General features: G+C 45.8%; 1 protein-coding gene across 1 annotated transcript in view; it reads left to right on the top strand.

Annotated features, from left to right (window-relative positions):
• Window positions 1-20,664: 20,664 nt before the first annotated feature.
• The window catches only part of Hsd17b3 (hydroxysteroid 17-beta dehydrogenase 3), a 30,488-nt gene continuing 28,739 nt past the window's right edge, over window positions 20,665-22,413 (top strand). The window contains exon 1 of the mRNA XM_077792398.1: window positions 20,665-20,818. Coding sequence (XP_077648524.1) covers window positions 20,665-20,818 — 154 coding nt within the window. The remainder of the gene's footprint in view (window positions 20,819-22,413) is intronic.

Here is a 22,413-nt window from a genome sequence, read left to right as displayed (position 1 = left end):
ACCAAAAGTGCTGAGAAAAAACAAAGAAACGTTAACTTTTGCCTTATTGCATGAGTGTGTGTGTGTGTGTGTGTGTGTGTGTGTGTATATTTTACCTCTGATTTCTTTTAAAATATTTTTTAGTTTTAGGTGGACACAATATCTTTATTTTACATTTATGTGGTGCTGAGGATCGAACCCAGTGCCTCATGCATGCCAGGCGAGCGCTCTACCACTGAGCCACAATCCCAGCCCTCTAATTTTTATTCTTGGAATTTTTTTCATATTGTTTTTACCGGTGCATTGCGCTAGTTCATGGTGGTGGGATTTGCTGTGACACTTTCATACCTGCTCCCATACAGCAACATGACTTGGCCCATGTCACTCCCCAGTCTTTCCCCTTGGAAGGAGATGGTCTAGTTTGACTTTGCTGCCTCTTTCCACATGTGGCCAGTAGGGGGCACCCTAAGAGCAGCACAGCAGCTCCGCAGCTGGGTTGAAATCGAGATTTTTTTTCCCCTATATCTTAAAGAACCAGGTTTCCAAGAGGTGGGGTTGAAGGGAGCTTTTGAATTAAAGTTTGTTGGATGCTCAGAGGTGGTTCTAGAAGAGATCTGTGAGCCTCAGGAGGCTGAAGAAGAAATGTTGCCTGATGACCTAGGTCTCTGAAAAAAAAATTTTTTTTCTTTAAGAGAGAGAGAGAGAGAGAGAGAGAGAGAGAGAGAGAGAGAGAGAGAGAGAGAGAGAGAGAGAGAGAGAATTTTTGTTTAATATTTATTTTTCTGTTTTCGGCGGACACAACATCTTTGTATGTGGTGCTGAGGATCGAACCCGGGCCACATGCACGCTGGGCAAGCACATTACCGCTTGAGCCACATCCCCAGCCCCCAATTTTTTTCTTACTAAAAACATAAAAACAGCTCTTAGATGGGACAAAGAAAGTTAATTTCCTTGATATTTTGTGTACTTCTGGCTATTGTATTGCTAATTACACACCTTTTGTGGACTTGGACTTGTCTCTGCTGTTTTAATTTTTTTCTATGACAATATCTTAAGCTCAGGGCTCTGGAGCTTTTAGACAACCAAAGTCGCTGAAAAACAGAAGAGTCATTTTAAATATATTTTCAGTACCTTAAGGAAAATAGCAAATGTAATTTTGTCAATAATTTCTAAGTCTTCAGTTGCTTATTTTGTTTTGAATTGTCATTTCTACTTTCACAGTCAGTTGTCTGGGCTCTGAGTCTTTGTCTCCTGTGGATGGACATGGGTATCTGCACATACATTCTGGGTGCTAGAACTTGACAAGGGTCAGAAACTTACCTGATTGTTAGCTGCTGCTTTGTGGTAGCTTTTAGTAACCAGGGTGCCCAGGAGCTCAGAACCTCTATCTAAGTTCTCCTTCTGTTGTCAGTTACTAAAGCATATAGAAAAGGAAAGCATACCTCTGTAGCATTCAGTCAGGAAGCCCTGAGACATTCCTGGAGGTGTTAAGGGTATGCTAGTCAGCTTTCCATTACTGTGACAAAACACCTGAGATAAATAACTTGCAAAGAGGAAGGGTTTATTTTGGCTCATGGTTTCATGGTTGCTTGATTCTGTTGCCTTCTTAGCTCTGTGGCTGGGCAGAACATCATGGGGGAGAGTAGAGAGTGGAGCAAAGCTGCTCACCTCATGGCAGCTGGTGAGCAAAGAGACAGGAAGGGGCTGGGGCCCAGTATCCTCCTCAAGGACACCCCTCCCAAGACCTAACTTCCTCCCCCTAGGCCCCACCTCCTAAAGGTTCCCCACCTCCCAAAGCACCACAGGCTGGTGACCAGGCTTTCAACCCTGGGCCTTTGGACACACTTATCCAAACTATAGCAAAGGGTCAGGAAAGGTGTGCACTCTGGCCCTCGCCTCCACTCCAGTGAAAGTCTTGCCTCCCTTGAGGATTCTTCCACAGCAGCAGCACCGTGAACTGGAGGCTCCCTGAGAACACAGACTCTGGGTGCACTCACCGAATTGGCATCTGCACCTGAGCCCAGGTGGTGGGAGGGTGCTCTGTCCCAAGCTGTTTGTCCAGACTGTACTTTAGCAGTAGAGGGTCTTAACTTGGGATTCCATGGGTGGAATTTAGTGGGGAAAGAACACATCTTGATTTTCTCTCCTTTAACCAAAATGTAGCATTTCTTCCCAGTTGAACGTAGCAACGCCATAGTAGAATAGAAGTGCTTGTGACTTTATTACCAAATAGAATTCAAGACATTTTTATGTCAAGTTATAGTTTGATTTGTTTTTTTAACAAACAAGCCATTTATACCCTCCTGGTAGTTATTAGACTCCCATTACTTTTTGTTATTCAACATGTTTATAAAGAAGCCTATTTTTGCTTTTGGTGTGCACCTGTCACCCCAGTTACTTGAGAGGCTGAGACAAGGGGATCACAGATTTGAGACCAATGTGTCAACTTAGTAAGACCCTTTCTCAAAATAAAATTTGGGAAAGAAGGGAGCTTAGCTCAGTGGTCAAGCCCTTGCCTAGCATGCCGGAGGCCCTGGGTTTGATTCCCAGCACCACAGGAAGCAAAACTAACAACAACAAAAAAAACCCAGCATATTTTTAGTATAAAAACTTTAAGAAATATTGTGACAACTTTTGGAGGTAATTTGTTTCCTTTATAATTCTGTATACTTTATTTAAAGAATTTGAAAACATTATTCAAAGAAAGAAGCCATCAATGGGCTACCATTGTGGTTACTGGCTGCCTTAGATGGATAAAGAAAATTCCAGATTAACATGTTGGGTCAGGGGTTATGTGCCCCTGGGTTCAATCCTCAGTACCCCCACCCCCCCAAAAAAAAAGCCTAGGGAAAGGTCGAATGGCAGTGTGAAGAGATCTTTACAGTGAAATAAATAAATGAAGCTGGTGAAAACTAATTTTTTTAAACTTTCATTTTATTTATTTATTTATAGAATTTCAATATTTATTTTTCAGTTTTCAGTGGACACAACATCTTTGTTTTTGGTATGTGGTGCTGAGGATCGAACCCAGGGCCTTGCACGTACCAGGCGAGTGCTCTACTGCTGAGCCACAACCCCAGCCTGGTGAAAACTATTCTAAAAGGCACTTAAAGTTTCTTGAAATTGTAAGGCCATAAGGCAAATGAAGAAACACTGATTCAAGAACACCAAATAAAACTTGGTGAGAACAGTCTGAATCTATGGCATTGGGACTTGACCAGTTCCCTGTGTCTCCAAAGGTCCTGCAGCTCAGCCTGGGGCATGTTCCACTCCAGGTGAGTGTGGCCCAGAGGACGGGGCTTATTCTGTTCCAGTCAAGGGTCACCTTACCTGAGTGGGAGGGTCAGGACGCCAGACTTTCTCATCTCCTCTAAATTTCTCATCTCCTCTAAATTTCTCATCTCCTTTTCCAAGCCCTTACCCACATGGAGGAGCAGGTCAGAGTTTGCCCAGGGGAAGGGGCAGTCTGCACAGAACTGAATCTTGCTCCAGCATTGTCTGACCTTTGACCTCTGTGTCTTGGACTATCAGGCCTAACAGCGTTTCTATTTACCTGGGGACTTGGGTCACCTTGAATGGTCTAGAAATGTGATTTTGGATGGAGGGTGGTCGAATCTGAGTCGGGGCTAACCACCAGCAATGTGGTTCAGGGAGGGGGTTCAGGTGATGTCTGGGGGTGCAGGATGCTGAGGACACCCAGGTGGGCCTATAGAGTGAAGTCCCCGAAGCACCCTGCACACGGAGGCTCAGGGGTCCCCAGGCTGGTATTCTCTAGGTACACTGTCACGTGGTGCTGGCTCCCATCTGGTCCTTACCCAGAGTCTGCCCTGAGCTTTTCTTCCCTCGGCTGATTTTAATCTGTGTCCTTTCTGTCAACTGTGTCCACAAATGCAGCAGCTCCCTGTGGGGTCTGTGAGTCTTCCTAGCAAAGGATCCAGACAGACTGGTTTGGGGAGCGGCTCAGACTCGCAGCTGGTTTCAGAAGGGAGGGGGCTGCCTGGAGGGCCTCCGCCTCAGGTGTCTCAGTTCTCCGCAGGAGAAGGGAAGAGGGGGGACTGCAATTGAAACAGACGTATAAAAACTCCTGAAAGCAACCACCTTCTCGATGAAGAGCAACGAGCTGAATCACAGGCCAACTAGTTTGCCGGGAAGAACCCGGAAAAGCTGCAGCTGAGATGCAATCTTCAAAAGCTGGCCTCCGAAACGACCCCATCAGAACTTAACTGGACCCCATCAGGCCAGGAGCCATCAGAGCCTCAGAGCACTGTCAAACACCACGGCACAGGCGCTGCCAACCGGAGCCCAAGGGGAGGGGACAACTTCAAATGAAAATCAGGGACATTGACAATCCAAGCCCCGTGAAACCCAGACACCGTGGGGTGGGGTGAACATGTGCCTCCAGAGGACTCACCCTCAGAGGGACGACACCAAAGGGGAGCCAGACTGCATCTGCGCAGCCCAGGACCCAGCTAGGACACAAACCACAAGCGACAGACGTGAGCCCCAGGCAGCAGGGAGGAGAACCCGTGTCCAGAGTTGCCATATTATCTAAGATGGCAATTTAAAAAAAAAAAAATACAAGACATTCAAAGAAACAGCGTGGGTCATAAAAGTGTGACATAAAAGCAGGCAGCAGACCTAGTATTTGAGAAGGACCAGATATCATATTTAAAGACAGGACTTCCAAGTCGTCATTGTAAATAGGTTCAAAGGACTGAAGGACACAGGATTCAAGAAGTCCATGAAGTCTGAAGACCATGTCTCATCAAATAATTCAATCAAGAGGAAGTATTAAAAAGGACCCAGAGGATATTCTGGAGTTGGCAAATGCAGAACCAAAATCAAACACTGATTAGAGAGGCTCCACCGTAGACGTGAACTCCCAGAAGAGGGGATCAGGGAACTCCAAGAGAAATCAGTAATCATTCAGTCCCAAGAACCGAGAAAACGAAGAAAGATGAACAAAGAAAGCACTACCCGGAGAGGGAAAAAGAGAAACGGGCAGAATAAATTCCAAAGAAACATGAGCAGAAACTTCTCAGACTGGACGAAGACGGTCTCAGCTCAGAAGCAAGATGGCAGCCAGGATCCTCTGACGGTGGTTCCCCACCGACACACCAGGTTGGGCTTCTAGTCATCCGCCAAAACACCTTCACAAGAGCCAAGGAAATCAGGTGAGAGACCAAAGTGCCTGCTCATTTTTTTTTCTTTTCTATTACAAAACAAAAGGACACACTGAAGGAGGCAGGAAGGAAAGAACCGCCATGTCATCCCTTCCCAAATTCTGAACAGACCAGAATGGAGGAGCTCCCTCTCCCTTGGTGGGGACATGCAGAATGAAGTCCAGGCCTCAGGGTTGAAACCTCGTTCCAGGCCCAGGACGATGAAACCCAGGGCCGGGCAGAGCCCACACCCCTACCTCCAGGCCAATCAATGCCTGTGGACCGAGTCACTGGAACTCGGCTCGGCCAGGTGCTGGCTATGTCCATCGAGTGGGGAGCCAGACTCCACCCACGGGGTGGCATGAGAGTGAGCATAGGGTTTTGTCTTGGAGTTCAATGCCAGACCCACTGCAGTGAGACCCAGCAACCAGGAGAAGCTGAAGGCCCCCTACACAAGCCAGAGCCCACTGATGGAGCCTAGAGCCCATCCAGCATCAGGTAGAGATTGTGCATCGGTGAGACAGACTCTAGTTTGGGCCCACATCAGGCCCACCCGTCCTGCTCCTGGGACTGTGTAGGCCCCTGCAGCTCTGAGACTCAGGCATAACCCCGCTTATGATCATCAGCCAAGGGACTATCTCCACCCCACCCTGCCCACCTTGGCCTTGGGCAGTACAGCCGCTGCCAGGCCAGTGCATACAGACAGGGATCTAGAATTGCTGCGTGCCAGAGAGAGACCTGCACTCCAGTGGGATGGCCTCACCTGGGCCTGCATCACTGCCCGCTGAAGGCCCTGGCGTACCCCAAGACCCTGCAAGTCCCTGTGGCTGTGAACATTCAGCACGGCCAACTTCATGTCAGCCTTGGTGGCCCAGGGTCTGCCTTCACCAGCACTGCCCTGACCTTAGGCAGCACAGTGTGGCATAAGGCCTTATTTGCTGGGGTAGGAAGGAATAGTAAGCAAAAGACTTTGTTCTGGAACCTAAATCTGGGTTGGTGACACCCAATACTGGGCAGGCCCCAGAGCCTCCTCTCTAGACCTGGCTGCAGAGGAGTCTCTGGGACAGCTCCAGGGCCAGATGAAGCCCGTTCTATTGGACTTCTAGTCTAGCTAGTGCCATGTGTGGCTGGTTTTAGCAGCTTGGGCTGTGAGTCCACTTCCGTGATGGGCAGTCCACAAAAGCCCTTGTCCCCAAGGGGTGGAGCAGTGGCCCTGGTGGGCTGGAGCATGCCCTGGTCATGTGGAGTCCATCAGGCTGGCATGGGCCTGAGGCACATTGTGGCAGCCCAGCCTGGGCCCAATGTGAACACTCTCCACACTCTTCACTCTGAACCTCTGAGCATCCACCATCTGCCCGTCTCAACCCCTGGGAAGCTGGGATTGCAGGTGGGCATGAGAAAATGGAAACAGGGCAGATCCGAACGGAAGTTCAGACTCAAGCCTCGACCAATTGCATTAGTGCTTTTCCAAATCCCGATTAGCATAAATCTCAACCAATAGCGTTGACCCCAGTACTGTATGAACCCCTAGACTAGCATACTCAGACGGCAACACCTCTTGGGTCCCCTCTTGCCCTGTGGAAGTTCTGTTTCTATTCAGACTTGAATAAATCCTACTCCTACACTCACTCATCCTCATCTGTCTATTTCCATTTTCGTATTCACGAAACAAGAACCTGGGAGGAAACTGGTGGTGAGCTTCTGGAGTCTGCTGCAGGCCTGGGGGGCACAGCTTGCCATTAGGAACTGCATCATGCCACTCCACGGTTTGCCAGCTGCGACCCTCAGAGCTGACACCGGCTGCATCCCCTGCCTTGGTTAGCTGCTCACACTACAGTAGGCTTCCTCGGCTGCAGAGGCCTGCAGCTCACACAGAGCCCACCCACCAGCAGAAGTAGAGTCTAGTTTCATCTCAGACTCTGGTTTCACCACCTCAGTGTTGTGCTGGTCTTGGTGCGCCGTGGGTTCAGGGTAAGATTCAGCTTGGTGGCATTGGTGGACATGTGTGACACAGGAGCCCCGGGATGTTCCAACTATGGTCACTGACCCTAGACAAATTAGTAAAATTAGAAATGAAAAAGGAGATATCTTCAGAGACATCTCTGAAACCCAGAGGGTCATTGGGGACTACTTTAAAATATTTCAATAACTTGGAAAATTTAAGAGAAATGGATAATTTGTAGATACATTACAATCGACCAAAATTGAATCAAGAGGATATAGAGAACGGACTGGTAATAAGCAATGAGATGGAAGCAGTAATAACAACAAAGAAAAGGACCAGATGGATTCCAAGCCAAATTCTATCAGACTTTAAGAGAAGAACTAATTCCAAAGCTTACCAAATTATTCCACAGAATAGAAAGTGAGGGAACATTGCTCAGATCATTCTATGAAGCCAGCATCTCGAATATCAAAACCAGATAAAGACTCATTAAGGAAATAAAATTACAGGCCAATATCTCTAATGAACATAAATGCGGAAATCCCTAATAAAATATCATCAATTCTTACCCGAAAACACATTAAGAAGATTGTACATCATGAGCAAATTGGTTTCATTCCAGGAATTCAAGGATGGTTCAACATAGGCAAATCAGTAAACCTGATTCATCACATAAGAAGAATTAAAGACAGAATTATCATCGTCTCAATAGATGCAGAAAGAACCTCTGAAAAATTCAACACCATTTCATCTTAAAAACACTGAAGGGATTAGGGATAGAAAGAGCATATCTAAACTTCATTAAGGTTCTGTATGACAAAACCAAGGCCAACATCCTAGTGAAAGCATTTGCTTTAAAATTCGGAGCAAGACCAGATTCTACACTCACTGTGCCTCTTCAATACACTACTTGAGATTTTAGCCAGACCAATTAGGCAAGCGAAGGGAATAAAAGGGACACAAAGAGTCACGTCATCTCTATTTTCAGATGTTATGATCTCATACTTGAAAGATTTTTAAACAACACAAAAAATTCAATCAGAAGATGTCTAGAACTAACTTAGCAGCAAATCTAGTGAAGTCACAGAATACAAAAATCAATGGCTGTCCTGTACAGCAATAATAAATCTGCTGAAAAAGAAATCAGGAAAACATGGGAGAAGCTCTTTGCTAGCTAGTCCCCTGACAGAGGTTTTATATCTAGAATATATAAAGAACACAAAAAGCCTAATACCCCAAACCAAATAACCCCTTTCATAAATGGGCAAGTGACCTAGATAGACATTTCACAAAAGAAGAAATACAAATGGCCAACAGATGTATGAAAAAATGTTCAACATCTTTAGGAATCAGGGAAATGCAAATCAAAACTATGGTGAGATTTGATCTCACCCCAGTCAGAATAGCAGTCATTGAAAATACAAAAAAAAAAAAAAATACTAAATGCTGGTGAGGATGTGAGGAAAGAAGAAACACGCTTACACTGTTGGCAGAATTGTAAATTAGTAGAATCACCACCGAGTACACACTTCTCAAAAGACTAGCAAGGTAACGATCATATGAGCCTGCTGTACCACTTCTTACATTTATCCAAAAGAATTAAAGTCAGCATACTATAGCCATACATGCATTCCGCATCTACAACAGCACGATCTGCAGTAGCAAAATTATGATGACTCTTATTCTTTAGTACTGACATCGTAAGCAAAAGACTGTGTTCTGGAACCTCAGACTGGGTTGGTGACACCTACTGAGGGGCAGACACCTTCTCCAGGGATGTCACAGTGCAGCTGGCTAGGGTGGTTCTCATTCAGGGAGTCGCCTCTGGTTCCAGGGGTGGTCTGCAGCCTCCTGACCAACTTGTTCCTTGGTGAGCATGAACAGCAGAGGGTGGGGAGCGGGTGGAACAGACCTCTGCAAGTAACCATGACGTCGTCTTCCCCAGCCTGCAATCCTCAGTTAATGAGCATTTCCAACATGAAGAAGAATGAATCACCCTGAAGGAAGAGAGAGGGGAAGGTGAGCTGCCCTTGCTACATACAGTCTTGTTACTAACTGGCTTCTTACCAAGTCTAGCATAGAAGACACTGATTTTTTAAAAATTTTTTGTAGTTGTAGATGGACAGCCTGCCTTTATTTTATTTGTTTATTTTTAAGTGGTGCTGAGGATCGAACCCAGTGCCTCACATGTGCTAGGCAAGAGCTCTGCCACTGAGCTGCAGCCGCAGCCCCTGATTTCTTTTGAAAATGGTTTAAAACACATTTTTACTCATTTACATTTTGGGTACCAGGGATTGAGCCCAGGGGTGCTTTAACCACTGAGCCACATCCTTAGCCCTTTTCATTTTATTTTTTTTATTTATTTGGAGACAGGAAGTTGCTAAGTTGCTGAGGCTGGCTTTGAACTTGTGATTCTCCTGCCTCAGCCTCCTGAGCTGCTGGGATTGCAGCTGTGTACCCCCAGGCTGGCTAATTTTTTTTTTAAGTGGTGCTTGGAATTGAACCCAGTGCCTTACACATGCCAGGCAAGCACTCTACCACTTAGCCACATTCCCAATAAAACTGTGATTCTTAAAGTGGAATTTATGTCTGTGAACCATTTCTAAAAAAATCTAAATTGAGTAGAAGAGGACCTGGTAAATAGGGAGTGTTCAAGACGTAATTGTTGACTACAGATCTGAATGAACTATATAATCCAGGGGCAAGCTGAATGATGGTCTCATTTGCTTTTCTCCAATCCATTTTCCCTAATGTACTTCCATAAAATGTAAATGAAGCTGAAGTTCTCTCTTCCAGGTAAATTAAACAAAAATTTAACTTGGAATGTTCACAAGAGTCTGTTCAGCTGGGTGTGGGTCTCTGTTCTCTCCCTCCCTGTCCCTCCACATTCTCACCTCTGGTGTGAGAAAGCATGGAGTTGAGCAAGGTAGGGTTTGGTTTGCTTATAGGTTGTTTCCTGGAAGAGTGCATATCCAGGACAATTTGGGGACTTGAGGTGACAGGTAAAACCAGGCATGGTGAGCTGAAAGGAGGCCAACATGGCCTTGGAAGGTAATAGGAAGGAGCAACAAAGAAGTTCCATCATCCTTTGGTATCCACAGGGCAAGTGAACTAGATAGACATTTCACAAAAGAAGAAATACAAATGGCTAACAAATGTATGAAAAAATGTTCAACATCTTTAGTAATCAGGGATTCATTCTAGGACCCCGGGGGACACCCAAATCCAAGGAGACACATGTCCTTTTATAAAATGGCATAGTATCTGCATATAACTGGTGCACAGCCTCCTGTATACCACCTTAAATCATCTCTAGAGTACTTACAATACCTGATCCAGTATAAATGCTATGTAAGTAGTTGTTATATTGTTTAGAAATAATGACAGGAAAAAAAATCTGCACATGTTCAGTTCAGGTGCCATTTTGGGGAATGTTTTGATTCGTGGTTGGTTGGCTCTGTGAATGCAGGATCCCCAGTAGACAGAGACACCTGTATTTACCCCACCTCCTGTATTCCCAGGGTGTTCTTGATCAGCTGCTAAAGAGGGGGCCCTTTGGGGTAGCAGTCTGAGCTTGCACACTCTTCCTCCCAGGTTTCCTTAATCATGATCACATTTGCAGGCTAACAACACTGTCAGTGACAACTTCCATTTCTTTACTCCCTGTTGTAGGAAACACAAAATTGTGGGAGTTGATGCCTCCATTCTCTTCTCCCGCTGGTTTCCGGCTCTCCTTCTTTTCAGGGCTGGGGAGGGAACCCAGGGCTTTCCACATGCTGAGCAGGTGCCTGCCCTGTGCTACTCCTCAGCCCAGTCTCCCAGCTCTTTCCACCCAAGTATCCCTTAGGTGTTGCTCCCACCGTTGAAGGCTTTGAAAAGTTAAAGAACAATAAAATTAGACTCAGAAGCATTATAAAGTATTATGATGTGCTTTTTGGACTTTATCAAAACGGTGTGCCTGCCCATCGGAGCGTCTCGTCTGCATGAGAGGAACGTTGCCCACCAACCGACTGGATTGAATTCTAGACCCAAGCCAGGAGAATGGGTGCATCTTTCTTGGCCTTTGTGGCTTTGAGTTGGAAAACTGTGCTGGAAGTTTGGCTTTGGGGGGGATCCTAAAAATAACTGGAGGGTGGCCAGTATTCTGGTTCTCAGGAACTCGCCAGCAGTTCAGGTCTTTAGTTTGGGACAGTTCCTCTAGATTGAGTTTTTCATGCGTTTCTGTCTCAGTGCAGGGCTTTGGCTTTGAGAGTGGGAGGTGGATGAGGTGACCATGGCTACAGTGGAGGTGATGGCCCAGAGCTTGTGCATTTCGTCTAGAAGACAGACTGCGGGATTGGCGACAACTGGACCACTGGACTCTCCCAGCCGTGACATTGTTCTCCTGTTGGGACAATGTAGGGAGGCCGTGGCTGTGTGATGGTGGCTTCTGGAATCCCATGGTGACCTGGGTGGACATCCTGCCTCTGCCAATTTAAAAAAGCCATTGTAATGAGGTATTATTTAAATAAATGGCCAATTCTAAGTGTACGATTTAATGATTTTTTGGGGTGTATGTGTGTAAATTCAGAGAGGTGGGCAACCTTCACCACAACCCAATTTTAGGACATGGCCACCGTGGCCCAAAGACCTCTCCCACCCACGTGCAGTCAGTTCTCATCCCCAGAGCCAGCCCTGGGCAACCGCTAACCTGCTTTGTATAAAGACACTTCAGTTTACTGTACCGCCACAGAGGCGTGAAGGCAAACATGGGTTTCATTGTATCCTTATGAGTACCAAGAACAACTTCCAGTTTTATTTACTCCTTTATGTGTCTGTAGTATTTTATTCATCCAGTTGACATTTCTCATAACACAGGAGGTCCCCTATTCCACTCATTTGCACACTAATTGGCTTTTCGCTTTCTTTCACTTCCAGATGTCCTTTGATCTTAGAGTTGGTGCATTGTGTCTTGAATCTGGCCCCTGCTTGGGGCCCATATCTGCCTAGGTTTACCTGACTTACTATGGGTGTATCTATACCTGCCTCCGTCCCTCCCAACCTGTGATGGAGAGAGGCTCCTTGGGGAACCTGGTTGTGTGAGTCAGCTGTCCATCACTATAGCAAAGGCCTGACATAATCAACTTGCAAAGAAAAAAGGTTTATTTTGGCTCACAAGTTTTGGAGGTCTCAGTCCATGATTGGTTGGCGTGCTGCTTTGGGCCTGGTGGGAATGTGATGGAGCAAAACCATTCATATCATCACCAGATGTCAAAGGAGGGAAAAGAGGCTGGGGTCCCCAATCCCACTGACCCAGGCGCTCCCCACTAGGACACATTTCTTATTTATTTATTTATTTTTGTGGTGTTGGGGTGAAACCCAGGGCCTTCTGCGCGGTAGGCCAGAGCTCCACCACTGAGCTACCACCCATGCCAGGGCTTCGCTTCTTAAAATCTCCACCACCTCCCAGTGGTGCCCACCTGGAAATCAAGCCTCCGACGGCATGCCTTTGGGGGCGCTCAGCACCCACGCCATGGCTTGGAGATGGAGTCCTGCTCATGGTTCCCTCGGCCTCCGTTCTTCCCCATGACCACCAAACGCGTGGTCTGGGAGTTTGTCGCTTTCTAGGCCAGACTGGTCATTTTAATAGAAGCAATTTTAATACAGACTGAGAAATGTCGCATTAAAGCCTGGATTTTTGGTATCACCTAAAAGAAAAAAAAATCACCATTTATCACATGGTCTAGAATCTCCACAGGACTGAGGCCGGCTGGGGCGGAGGTGCAGCGATGGCCTCCTTTGGGTCCCCCTGTGCTCTGCTCTCCGTGTCCCCGATGCCCAGGCTCAGAGTCACTCTCCACCATCCAGTGTACTTCTTATAGTAGAGTCAGAAAGACAATAAAAGCTGATCCAGAGAGCTAAGGAGAGCGGAAGAGAATGCGTGTGACTGTGGAGGTGACGATTGTGCCTACTGTGTGTCCATACTGAGGGGGCTCCGTGTGACTGTGGAGGTGACAATTGTACCTACTGTGTGTCCGTACTGAAGGGGGCTCCGCGTAGGTCTGTTTCATGGATCCGTGTTGCACCTGCCGACCTTGACTGCAGGTCAGGAGGTTGCCATCCTTTCCAGAAGGCCATGGACAGTGGCCAGATGCATGCCAAGGAGAGATTTTTAACTACGTTTTATTGAACTCCAACGATGAAAGTTTCACATGGGGTTGATGTTCATCCAGCTGCATTTCTTGAGGAGGGAAGAAAACATCTGTTGCCGTGTCTGGCAGAATCACGTGTATCCCCCGTGAAGGTGTAATTTTAATTTTATTGATTAAGGTCCTCTTGCGCCAGCTCGGGTTGCTGTAACAAAACCCCATAGCCTGGGTGGCTGGAATGACACATTTTCTTCTCTCATAGTTCTGGAGCTGGAAAGTCCAAGATCCAGGTGCTGGCCCATTTGGTTCCTCATTCGGGTCCTCTTTCTGGCTTGAAGATGGCTGTCTTCTTGCTCTGTCTTCATGTGATAGAGGGAGGAAGGAAGGAGGAGCTCGAGAGAGGGAGAAGGAGGGAGAGGGCAGGGGAGAGGAGAGATCATGTGTGTCTTCTTTCAAGGGCACTAACCCATCACGAGGGGCCCAACCTCAGGACCTAATCGCTCCATCTGCAAATACCAACTCATTGAGGGGGAGAGCTTCAACATAACAAATTTAGGGGGAGCAAGGACACAATTCCATCCATAGTGTCTTGTGCGTAGTGAAGTACAAACTTATCTAAAAGCTTTGCTTGTGATTTGTCTGTTATATGGGACTGGATATGTTTTTTGGTGTTGACAAGTGAAGATGGAGAAATCTTGGTGTGAGACCCAAGGGTGCAAGTGAGTTGCTCCTTCCGACCCTGGTAATAGGGAAGTCTAAGCTACCCATCCCCCACACCAAATTGCTGCAGGATAAAATTTACTTAAAATCCAGATATAATTTAACTTAGAAATATGTACAGTGAGATGAGTTTTGAGGAGGGTATACCCTATGAATGCAAAGTCACCAAGTACAGAGCATCTCCATCCACATGGGAAACATCCTCAAGATCTCCAATCTCTGCCCCTTTATCAGGCAACCCGTGTTCTGATTTGTTTTGCTGAAGATCAGATCTGCCTGCACGTGTTCGTAGTGGGTACATGTGGTAGGCAGCTTCTAAAACAGCGCTCAGTGATCCTGCTTCCTCACTTTCTAACCCTAACCCCAACCCTATGGGTGTGGGCTGGACCTGGAAATTTGCTTCTAAGGCATAGAATACAGCACAAGGGAGGAGATGACCCTTCCAAGGTTAGGTTAATGTGAGGGGGGAGCGTTTGTCTTTCCCCTCTCTTTCTCTCACTCTTCTCACCTGTCTGTTGGGATGAAGGTGACCGCCATTTTGTGAGCTACTCTATGAAGAGGCCTACACTGCTCGGAATACCTGGGGAGGAATTTGCTCCAAGCCAGAAACATCCCAGAGAGCTTTGAGGAGCTCTTGCCCCTGTTGAACTTTAAGAGACCTCGGCCCTGGCTCCACCTTTACCATCACCTGTGGAAGACTTGGGGCCAGAGACCAGCTGGTCTGTGGGTTGGGTTGCCAACCCCCAGAAGCCATGAGATAATAAATGGCTTTCTCTTAAGCCATGACGTTTGGGGTTGATTTGTTATACAACCTAGATAATGAAAGCAGTACTTTTCTGTGTTTGGCTTTGTTGGGCACCCGAAAACAAGACTCCCTAAACATGGCGCTTTGGTGTGCCAATTCCTCCAAATAGGGAATTTAGAAAAGCAGCAGTTACCGGGAGAGCCTTTCTCTGAAGTTCTCCTACGGATCTAGAGGTCAGATTCTCCAGAAGATAGTTGATCTCTGGGAATCCCTTCCCCAGATATTTCATCAACTGGAAGAGACTGAAACCTATGGCAAGAAGGAAGACCAAGAAGAAAGAGTTGGCCCTGTGTCCGGAGCCCAGACAGACCTTGTCACAGATTATCACCATTTTCCAGTTCATCCACCTCCCCTGAAAATCATTCACTCTTCCTTGAACCTGCCTGCTCCCCCTCCTTCCCTGGGAGAGGGCCTATGAGCTTCCAAATCCCACTGGGTTATTGGGGATCCCCTTCCTGGGATGCCCGCAGGCACATGATAGACCTGGTGCCTCGTTTCCTGTTAAGTTTCTAGCAAACATTTCCAGCATGAGGGAAAGTGGTAACCCAGAGAGACGAGGAGGCACCCAGCCACGGCAGATCCACGGTTGCCCAGGGGGTGAATGGAGCTTTGGTGCTGCTGATGGTGTGGAGGCAGAAGCTGAGGCCAGGAAGAGGCCACTGTAAGAACCTCCCTCCACGGGCCTGAGCCCCAAGGGCTTTCATACTCTCAGGCTAAGAGCGATCCAGAAGAGACACGGGTTGTAAGGAAATGGCACGGAGCCGCAGGTGGAGGGGGCCCTGCAGGAAGCCAGCTGTGGGTCTGTCCACCCAGGCCGGCATGCTGTCTTGGGCAGACCAAATTCACTTCCCCAGAGTTGGAAGAAGAGAGAGAAGGAAGGAAGGAAAGAAGGAAAGAAGAACCCAGGCCTTCAAGCCACAAATTGAGTTTGAATTGGGTCCAAACTGGTGGTTCATCTGGGCACCAGGGAAGAGAGCACCCTGGGTGAGAGCCAGAAGAGCCAGGAGACCACGGCAGAAAGACCCCAGGTACTGGATCATACGACGCAGATTAGGATTCAACTGTGCTAAATAAAGGAAAGTCAAAAGTAATGGATCTCCCTGGAAGAAACACCATCCTCTAAAACTCTAAAAAAAGAGCCAGTTTTGAAAAGGCAGGAAAAGAACCTTCAGCCATAAAATTAAGACCATTTCTGGATGGAGCAGTGACCAGGCACAACTGAAGAGAGAATTAGTGAACACGGACCTGATAGTGAAATGAGGAGGCCTCAAGCCAAGGTCAACAACAACAACAACAACAACAACAAACGAGAAATACAGGTTGAGCACCTCTAATGCAAAACTCCCAAACCAGAAATGCTTCCAAATTCTCAAATTTCTGAGGGTGGATAGGAAACCACAAGTGGTAAGTTCCACCCCTGACTCTGTGTGACTGGTGGCAGTCTAACCGCAGTGTGCTAAGGAGTTCTGGGTAGTTATTTCAGGCTTTGCATAGAATATCTGAAATATAGGTGGACTTCATGTTTACACTTGGGTCCCCTCCCCAAGATATATGGTTCTGTACATGCAAATTTTCCAAAATCTGAAAGAAAAAGAAAAATGGGTCCCAAGCATTTTTGGATCATCAATACTTAAACTGTGCACAGAAGGAAATAGCAAAAACCACCCAGAAAAATGGCCAGGGGAAAGGAAAAAGAAAATAGCACAGAGAAAAAATACAAACAGCCCTTAGACCTACGGGAATATCTTCAACTCCACTAATAAAATAATTTAAGCCGAATGAGGTGGCACACACCTGTAGCCCCAGCTACTCAGGGGTGGAGGCCCGAGGACCTGAAGCCTGAAGCTGGCCTGAGAAACTCTCTTAAAAACAATGATAATAAAAAGAATGGGGTGTTAGAGCACCCCTGGGTTCAATCTCCAGTATCACAGGGGCCGGATGGGGAGGAAGAATTTAAAATCAAAATAACATCGTATGCTGTTTCTCACCTTGTAGAAAACCCCCAAAGCTTCACACCATACTCTATTGCCATAGATTACCCTCCTCTATTGTTTGGAAGAATTCAAAATTCAGCCTGATTGCAGCTCAGGAGAAAGTTTGTTTTTTTAAGTTGCTTCTTTAAGTTGCTTTCTGACCAGACACAACGAGTTCTCTTCTTATTTGGTTCCTGGATCCTGTCTGACCTTTAGCCCAACAGAGAAACATCTTTCAGACATTTACAATCTGAGTGCAAGTCAGCTGAGAGGAAGCAGCACAGAGAGGGGTCCCAGGCCAGGACAGCTGCTCTTCACGGTCCTCAGAGAGAAGCGGCATTTCTACCCGTGAAACCTGCAGCCCTTCATGAACTCTCTCACCTCTAAATATTTCTAAACTTCTGCAACAACGATTACCTCTGCCACTGTTTATTTTGAAGCATGATTAAGATAATCAGTATAAATTGATATAAATTAAATGGAAGCATAATTGTGTCCTAAAAGCACTAATTTTAAGTCCAGCGCATATTGGCAAATGAATTCACCCATGTGTGACCATCAACATAACCAACTTATAGAAAGTCTCCGTCACCCCAAGAAGTTCCTTTGGCCACTTTCTCGGGCCTCCATTATTTTGTTTCCCATCACCCGACCTGTTTTGCGTGTTCTAGAATTTTACTTAAATAGGAGCATAAAGGGAGCATTCTTTATTGTCTGGCTTTATCCACTTAGCATAAGGTTCTGGGTATTTGTGCAGTTGTGTGCACTGGTAGTTGATGTTTTGGCTGAGTAGTGTTCCTAGTTTGCTAACTAAACTATAAGTCACATTCTATTTGGTTTACTCATCCACCTGTTCATAAATATTTGGCTCATTCTTTATTCGGGGCCTTTATAAGTAAAGTTGCTGTGAATATTCATGTGCAACAAAAAGTTCAACAGGAAGGAAAATTGGACATATTTGAATATTTAGCTTAAGGACATAAGAAGTTACCTTCTGGCCCAGCAGTTTTCCTCCCAGGGGGACTGCACAAAGCCACTGATCATAGCACTATTTGTATTAGCAAAAGACTGGGGACCATCAAAGAGTATGCATAGGGGTGTCCATGAGTATGGTGCATCTTCATTAGAGTCCTACGAGGCTGTAAAAATAACCAAAAGGAAAGAAGAAATCTATATCTACTGGGAGGCAATTACAGAATCTGTTGTTAGGTAAAAAGCATCAAGGTGCAGAAAAGAATGTGGTGCTGGAGTTCATTAAAAAAAAAAAAATACAGGGGCTGGGGTTGTGTGGCTCAGGGGCAGAGCGCTTGCCTAGCACGTGGGAGGCACTGAGTTCCATCCTCAGCACCACATATAAACAAATAAAGGTCCATCAACAACTAATGAAATATCTTTAAAAAATACAGACAAGTAGTAAAAATTTGTATGTACTTGTGTGTGTGTGTGTGTGTGTATTACACATAATGACTCGTCTGTATTCATAGAGATGTGTATGCATATGAATGTGTGTTCTTAGAAATATGAATGTGTGTGTTCACAAATGGATGAATAATAAAAACTGAATAAAAGTTTGAGGTTACCTTCAGAGAGAGGAAGCAATGGGAACAGAGGGCATTAAGATCAACTCAAGACTTTTCTCAATGCATCTTCCTTTGTAAATTTGACTTTGAAACTATGTAGATGTTCCTCACATTTATAAAAGAAAATTAAATCACAAAGAATCAAAAAGATACCATTTCTTAAAAAAATAAAAGAAACATCAGCATATATACCCCAGACATAAAAACAAACGTGATGTTAGGAGTCAAGATGATCGGTGTCAGAGAAAGCCGATCTGAATACAGAATCAAGTATATAAGTAAAACTCATATAATCCTAAATTCTATTGACTCATGAAGTATATTCACTTAAAAAAAAAAGGTTCTCCTAGTTTTGTCCCAGAAAGACTTATAAATAGTGACAGATTCAGTAACAGCTAACAGGTGTTCAAACGGAGGTATCAAGTCGGTATGCTAGTTTGGATGTCAGCCAGGGTGACTAGCTGAAGTGATGAATTTGAATTTCCTCAGCATGTGGCAAGTCCATAAGGTCAAGAGATCAGAGGACATCACCAAAGGAGTGAGCGAATAAAAGAGCAGAGGGTCAAGGGCTGACTCACGGGACCTGCTGGTGTCATGTCCTTGAACCTCCAGAATCGCGAACTAAATAAACCTGTTTTCTTTACAAATTATCCAGCCTCAGGCATTTTGCTCTAGCAACCTGAAACAGATGAAGACCGTCACAAAGAAGAATTAAATCATGGCATTCACTGGTAAATGGGTGGAAATAGAGACCATCGTGCTAAGTGAAATAAGTCAGATGCAGAAAGTCGAGGGCCAGATGTCTTGACCACCCACCATCTCCATCAGCCTCTGGCCAGCCATCTCCCCGCAGCAGGCCTTGACTTTGGGAGGAATAATCCCATTGGCCCCTGCAGCGGCTTCCTGCCCTCAGCCTAAATTTCAAACTCCTCACCACGAGGGCCTGGCTGCTCCCCTCCTCTGTCTCCCAGACTGCAATCGGAGCTCCAAGACAGAGACCCTGCTTCATTACTGTTATGTCCCCAGGGCCTTGAACAGGGGCCACCATCTGTAGGCAGTCGGCACCTACTTGTTGAATAAACCAATGAGTGACTTGATCTGGCATCCTTTTTGGTTTCTGTATTACCCAGTTTTTCATTACTATAACAAAATATTGGAGGCAGGCTAACTTTATAAAGAAAAGAGGCTTATTTAGATCAAAGTTTTGGAGACTGAAAGTCCAACCAGCATGGTGTAGGCTCTGGTGAGGGCCCCCTGGGCTGCACAACTGTATGGTGGGTTACAACAGAGCAGCAGCCACGGCTTGAAACAGGAACTCAGAGAGATTCAAGGGTTGGGGTCAGGCATTTATGACCACTTGTTCTTGAGAGGACTCTCTAGGTGGTCAGTATTCCCCTCCGAGGGCAAACCCCTCTGCCTAAGGACCTAGGGACCTCCCGCGAGGCCTTACCTAAAGTTCCATTGCTTCTCACGTCTCCATGCTGGGGACAACGCTTCCAACACAGAGTCGTTGTGAGAACAAACCATAGCAGTTCCCGAACCCAGAACTCTGGGCTGCCCTTTCTTCAATGTCTTGTTTACCTTCACGTCCACTTTTTATTTATTTATTTATTTAAAAATTTGTACTTTTATTTTTAGAAGTTGAAGTTGGTATATCTTAGCTGACAGGAGCTTATGTAATAAAATCAAATTTAGTAGAATAAATTAAGGAGTAAATTAAAATTAGCTTTTTTTCTCACAAATTAATTTGCATTTTTTTCTTTTTCTTTTTCTTTTTTTTGTTCAAAACATTACATAGTTCTTGACATATGATCATATTTCACACTTTGATTCAAGTGGGTTATGAACTCCCCTTTTTACCCCGTATACAGATTGCAGAATCACGTCGGTTACACATCCACTGATTTACATATTGCCATACTAGTGTCTGTTCATGTCCACTTTTTAAATTTTTATTTTTTAAACCAGGGGCACTTGAACCTGGAGCCACATCCCCAGCCCTTTTTAAAATTTTTTTATTTTGAGACAGGGTCTCCCTAAGTTGCTGAGGGCCTCACTAAGTCACCGAGGCTGGCTTTGCATGTGTGACCCTCCTCCCTCAGCCTCCTGAGTCACTGGAATTACAGGCAGGGCCACCAGCTTCCCCAAGGTAACAAAGCCCAACAGTGATCTGAAGATATTACACAGAAGACTTCATTCATTCAAAAGCCCGTGAATCAGAGGTTGTGTAAGGATGTTACTTTAATCTAAATGTCCCAGAGTTAATGGAATGCACCCAGTGACTCCCAGAAGGAGGTCTGCCGTCCCCTAGGGGGCCCCACCCCAGGAGGGGCCAGGGCCAGGCTGGAGACAGCACCTGCGGCCATACAGTCATGGGGGAGGCTCTGGAACAGTTCTTCATTCTCCTCGGGCTGCTGGTGTGCCTGGCCGGCCTGGCAAAGTGCGTGAGATTCTGCAAATGCGTTTTACTGAGCTTCCGGAAAGTTCTGCCAAGGTCTTTCTTGCAGTCGATGGGACAGTGGGCAGGTAAGGGGAACTGTCCATCTCTCATTTATTTTATTATTCCTGCTTATTCCTATTTATGTCCCCAAAGATATAGTGCCTCTTTTCTCATAGGTATATCTCCATCCTTTGGGAATTTCAGTTAAATCTAATTTAATCGGGAAGTCTAGAAAGCATAAGTGAAATCAGAATTGTCTAAAAAGCAAGATGTGGTAGAGTGCTCCTCAACTCCTGCTGTGCACCTGTCCCCCCAACGTCACCCCCGGGTTTTCTTCTTAGTGTGATGATCTCTCTCTGATGACACAATTAATAAACAAAGGCAGAAACTTCTGTATCCACATCTCTGTAGATTCCTAGACCCTAGGTTCTACCCATTTTGCTAAGGGGTATCTCAAAATTCTGAAATACAAATAATGTTAATTTACTTCATTAGAAAATGAGACTGGCCAGGCCCCCGATGAAGTGAGGGTATTGCCAAATCAAGGCCGCGGAGAGCTGTGTTCTCAAGATGTCAGATGTGGCACCTGGGCCTGGTCCTCACTGATCACAGTGCTGTCTGTCGCCCCGTGGGATTTGTCTGGTGGAAACACCAGGGGATTTTAGCCCCTGACCGGGTTAAGGTGAAGACCATGAGGTCACGGCTTTAGCATCTCCTTGAAGGAAATGCTAAGGTCTTTAGAAATATCATCCAGGGCTGGGGCTGGGGCTCAGAGGTAGAGCGCTCGTGGAGCATGTGTGAGGCCCTGGGTTCGAGCCTCAGCACCACATAAAAATGAATAAATAAAAATAAAGGTATTAAACAAAACAAAACAAAAAAACCTCTAAAAAAAGAAATATCTTCCAGGCTAAATAGGAAAGACTGTAACACCGTTATGGGGCTTTCAGAGAAAAACACAGAATACCCAGTTAAAATGGAGTTTCAGATAAACAAGTTCTGATTTTTTAATATATTGCAATCCAAATATTGCACAGAATGCATTATACTAAAATATTGTTTGTTGTTTACCTGAAATTCAAGTTAACGGAGCATCCTGTATCCTTCTTTGCTAAACCTGGCAACCTTACAAACATAGCAATGGAAATTTAAAAACATTACCACATGGAACGTTGTTTACAACGACAAGTGGATTCATACCCCATGCTGCCTGCGTGGTGTGGGTGTGTGTGTGTGTGTGTTTGTGCGTGTGCACACACGTCTTCCCTGGGAGGGCATGCTGTCTCCAGTGAACTCACCAAGTGCTGAGGCCTGGATATTCTGGATCCAAACGCCCTGCTCCACACAGACTCAATGCTCACACGCTGGGTGGACTCAGGACTCTGCTCAGCCCCTGCCCCCTGATGTAGGATGCAGCCCCCCCCCAAAAAGTTCAAATGGACTAGAGAATTAGACCACTTGTGGACTCAAGGTGTAAAACCTAACTTTTAATTTTTTATTTTTGGCACTGGAGATTGAAACCAGGGGAGCTTTAACCACTGGGCCACATCCCCAGTCCTTTTAAAAAAAAATTAATTTGGGAGAGGGCCTCAGTGAGTTGCTTAGGGCCTTGCTAAGTTGCTGAGGCTGGCCTTGAACCTGCCATCCTTCTGCCTCAGCCTCCCAAGCTGCTGGGATGACAGGT

The sequence above is a fragment of the Urocitellus parryii genome, chromosome 13 (assembly GCF_045843805.1).
Source record: "Urocitellus parryii isolate mUroPar1 chromosome 13, mUroPar1.hap1, whole genome shotgun sequence".
Taxonomy (NCBI): Eukaryota; Metazoa; Chordata; class Mammalia; order Rodentia; family Sciuridae; genus Urocitellus; species Urocitellus parryii.
The sequence above is the reverse complement of the archived record's forward strand: the minus strand, read 5'-3'. Positions and strand labels throughout refer to the sequence as shown.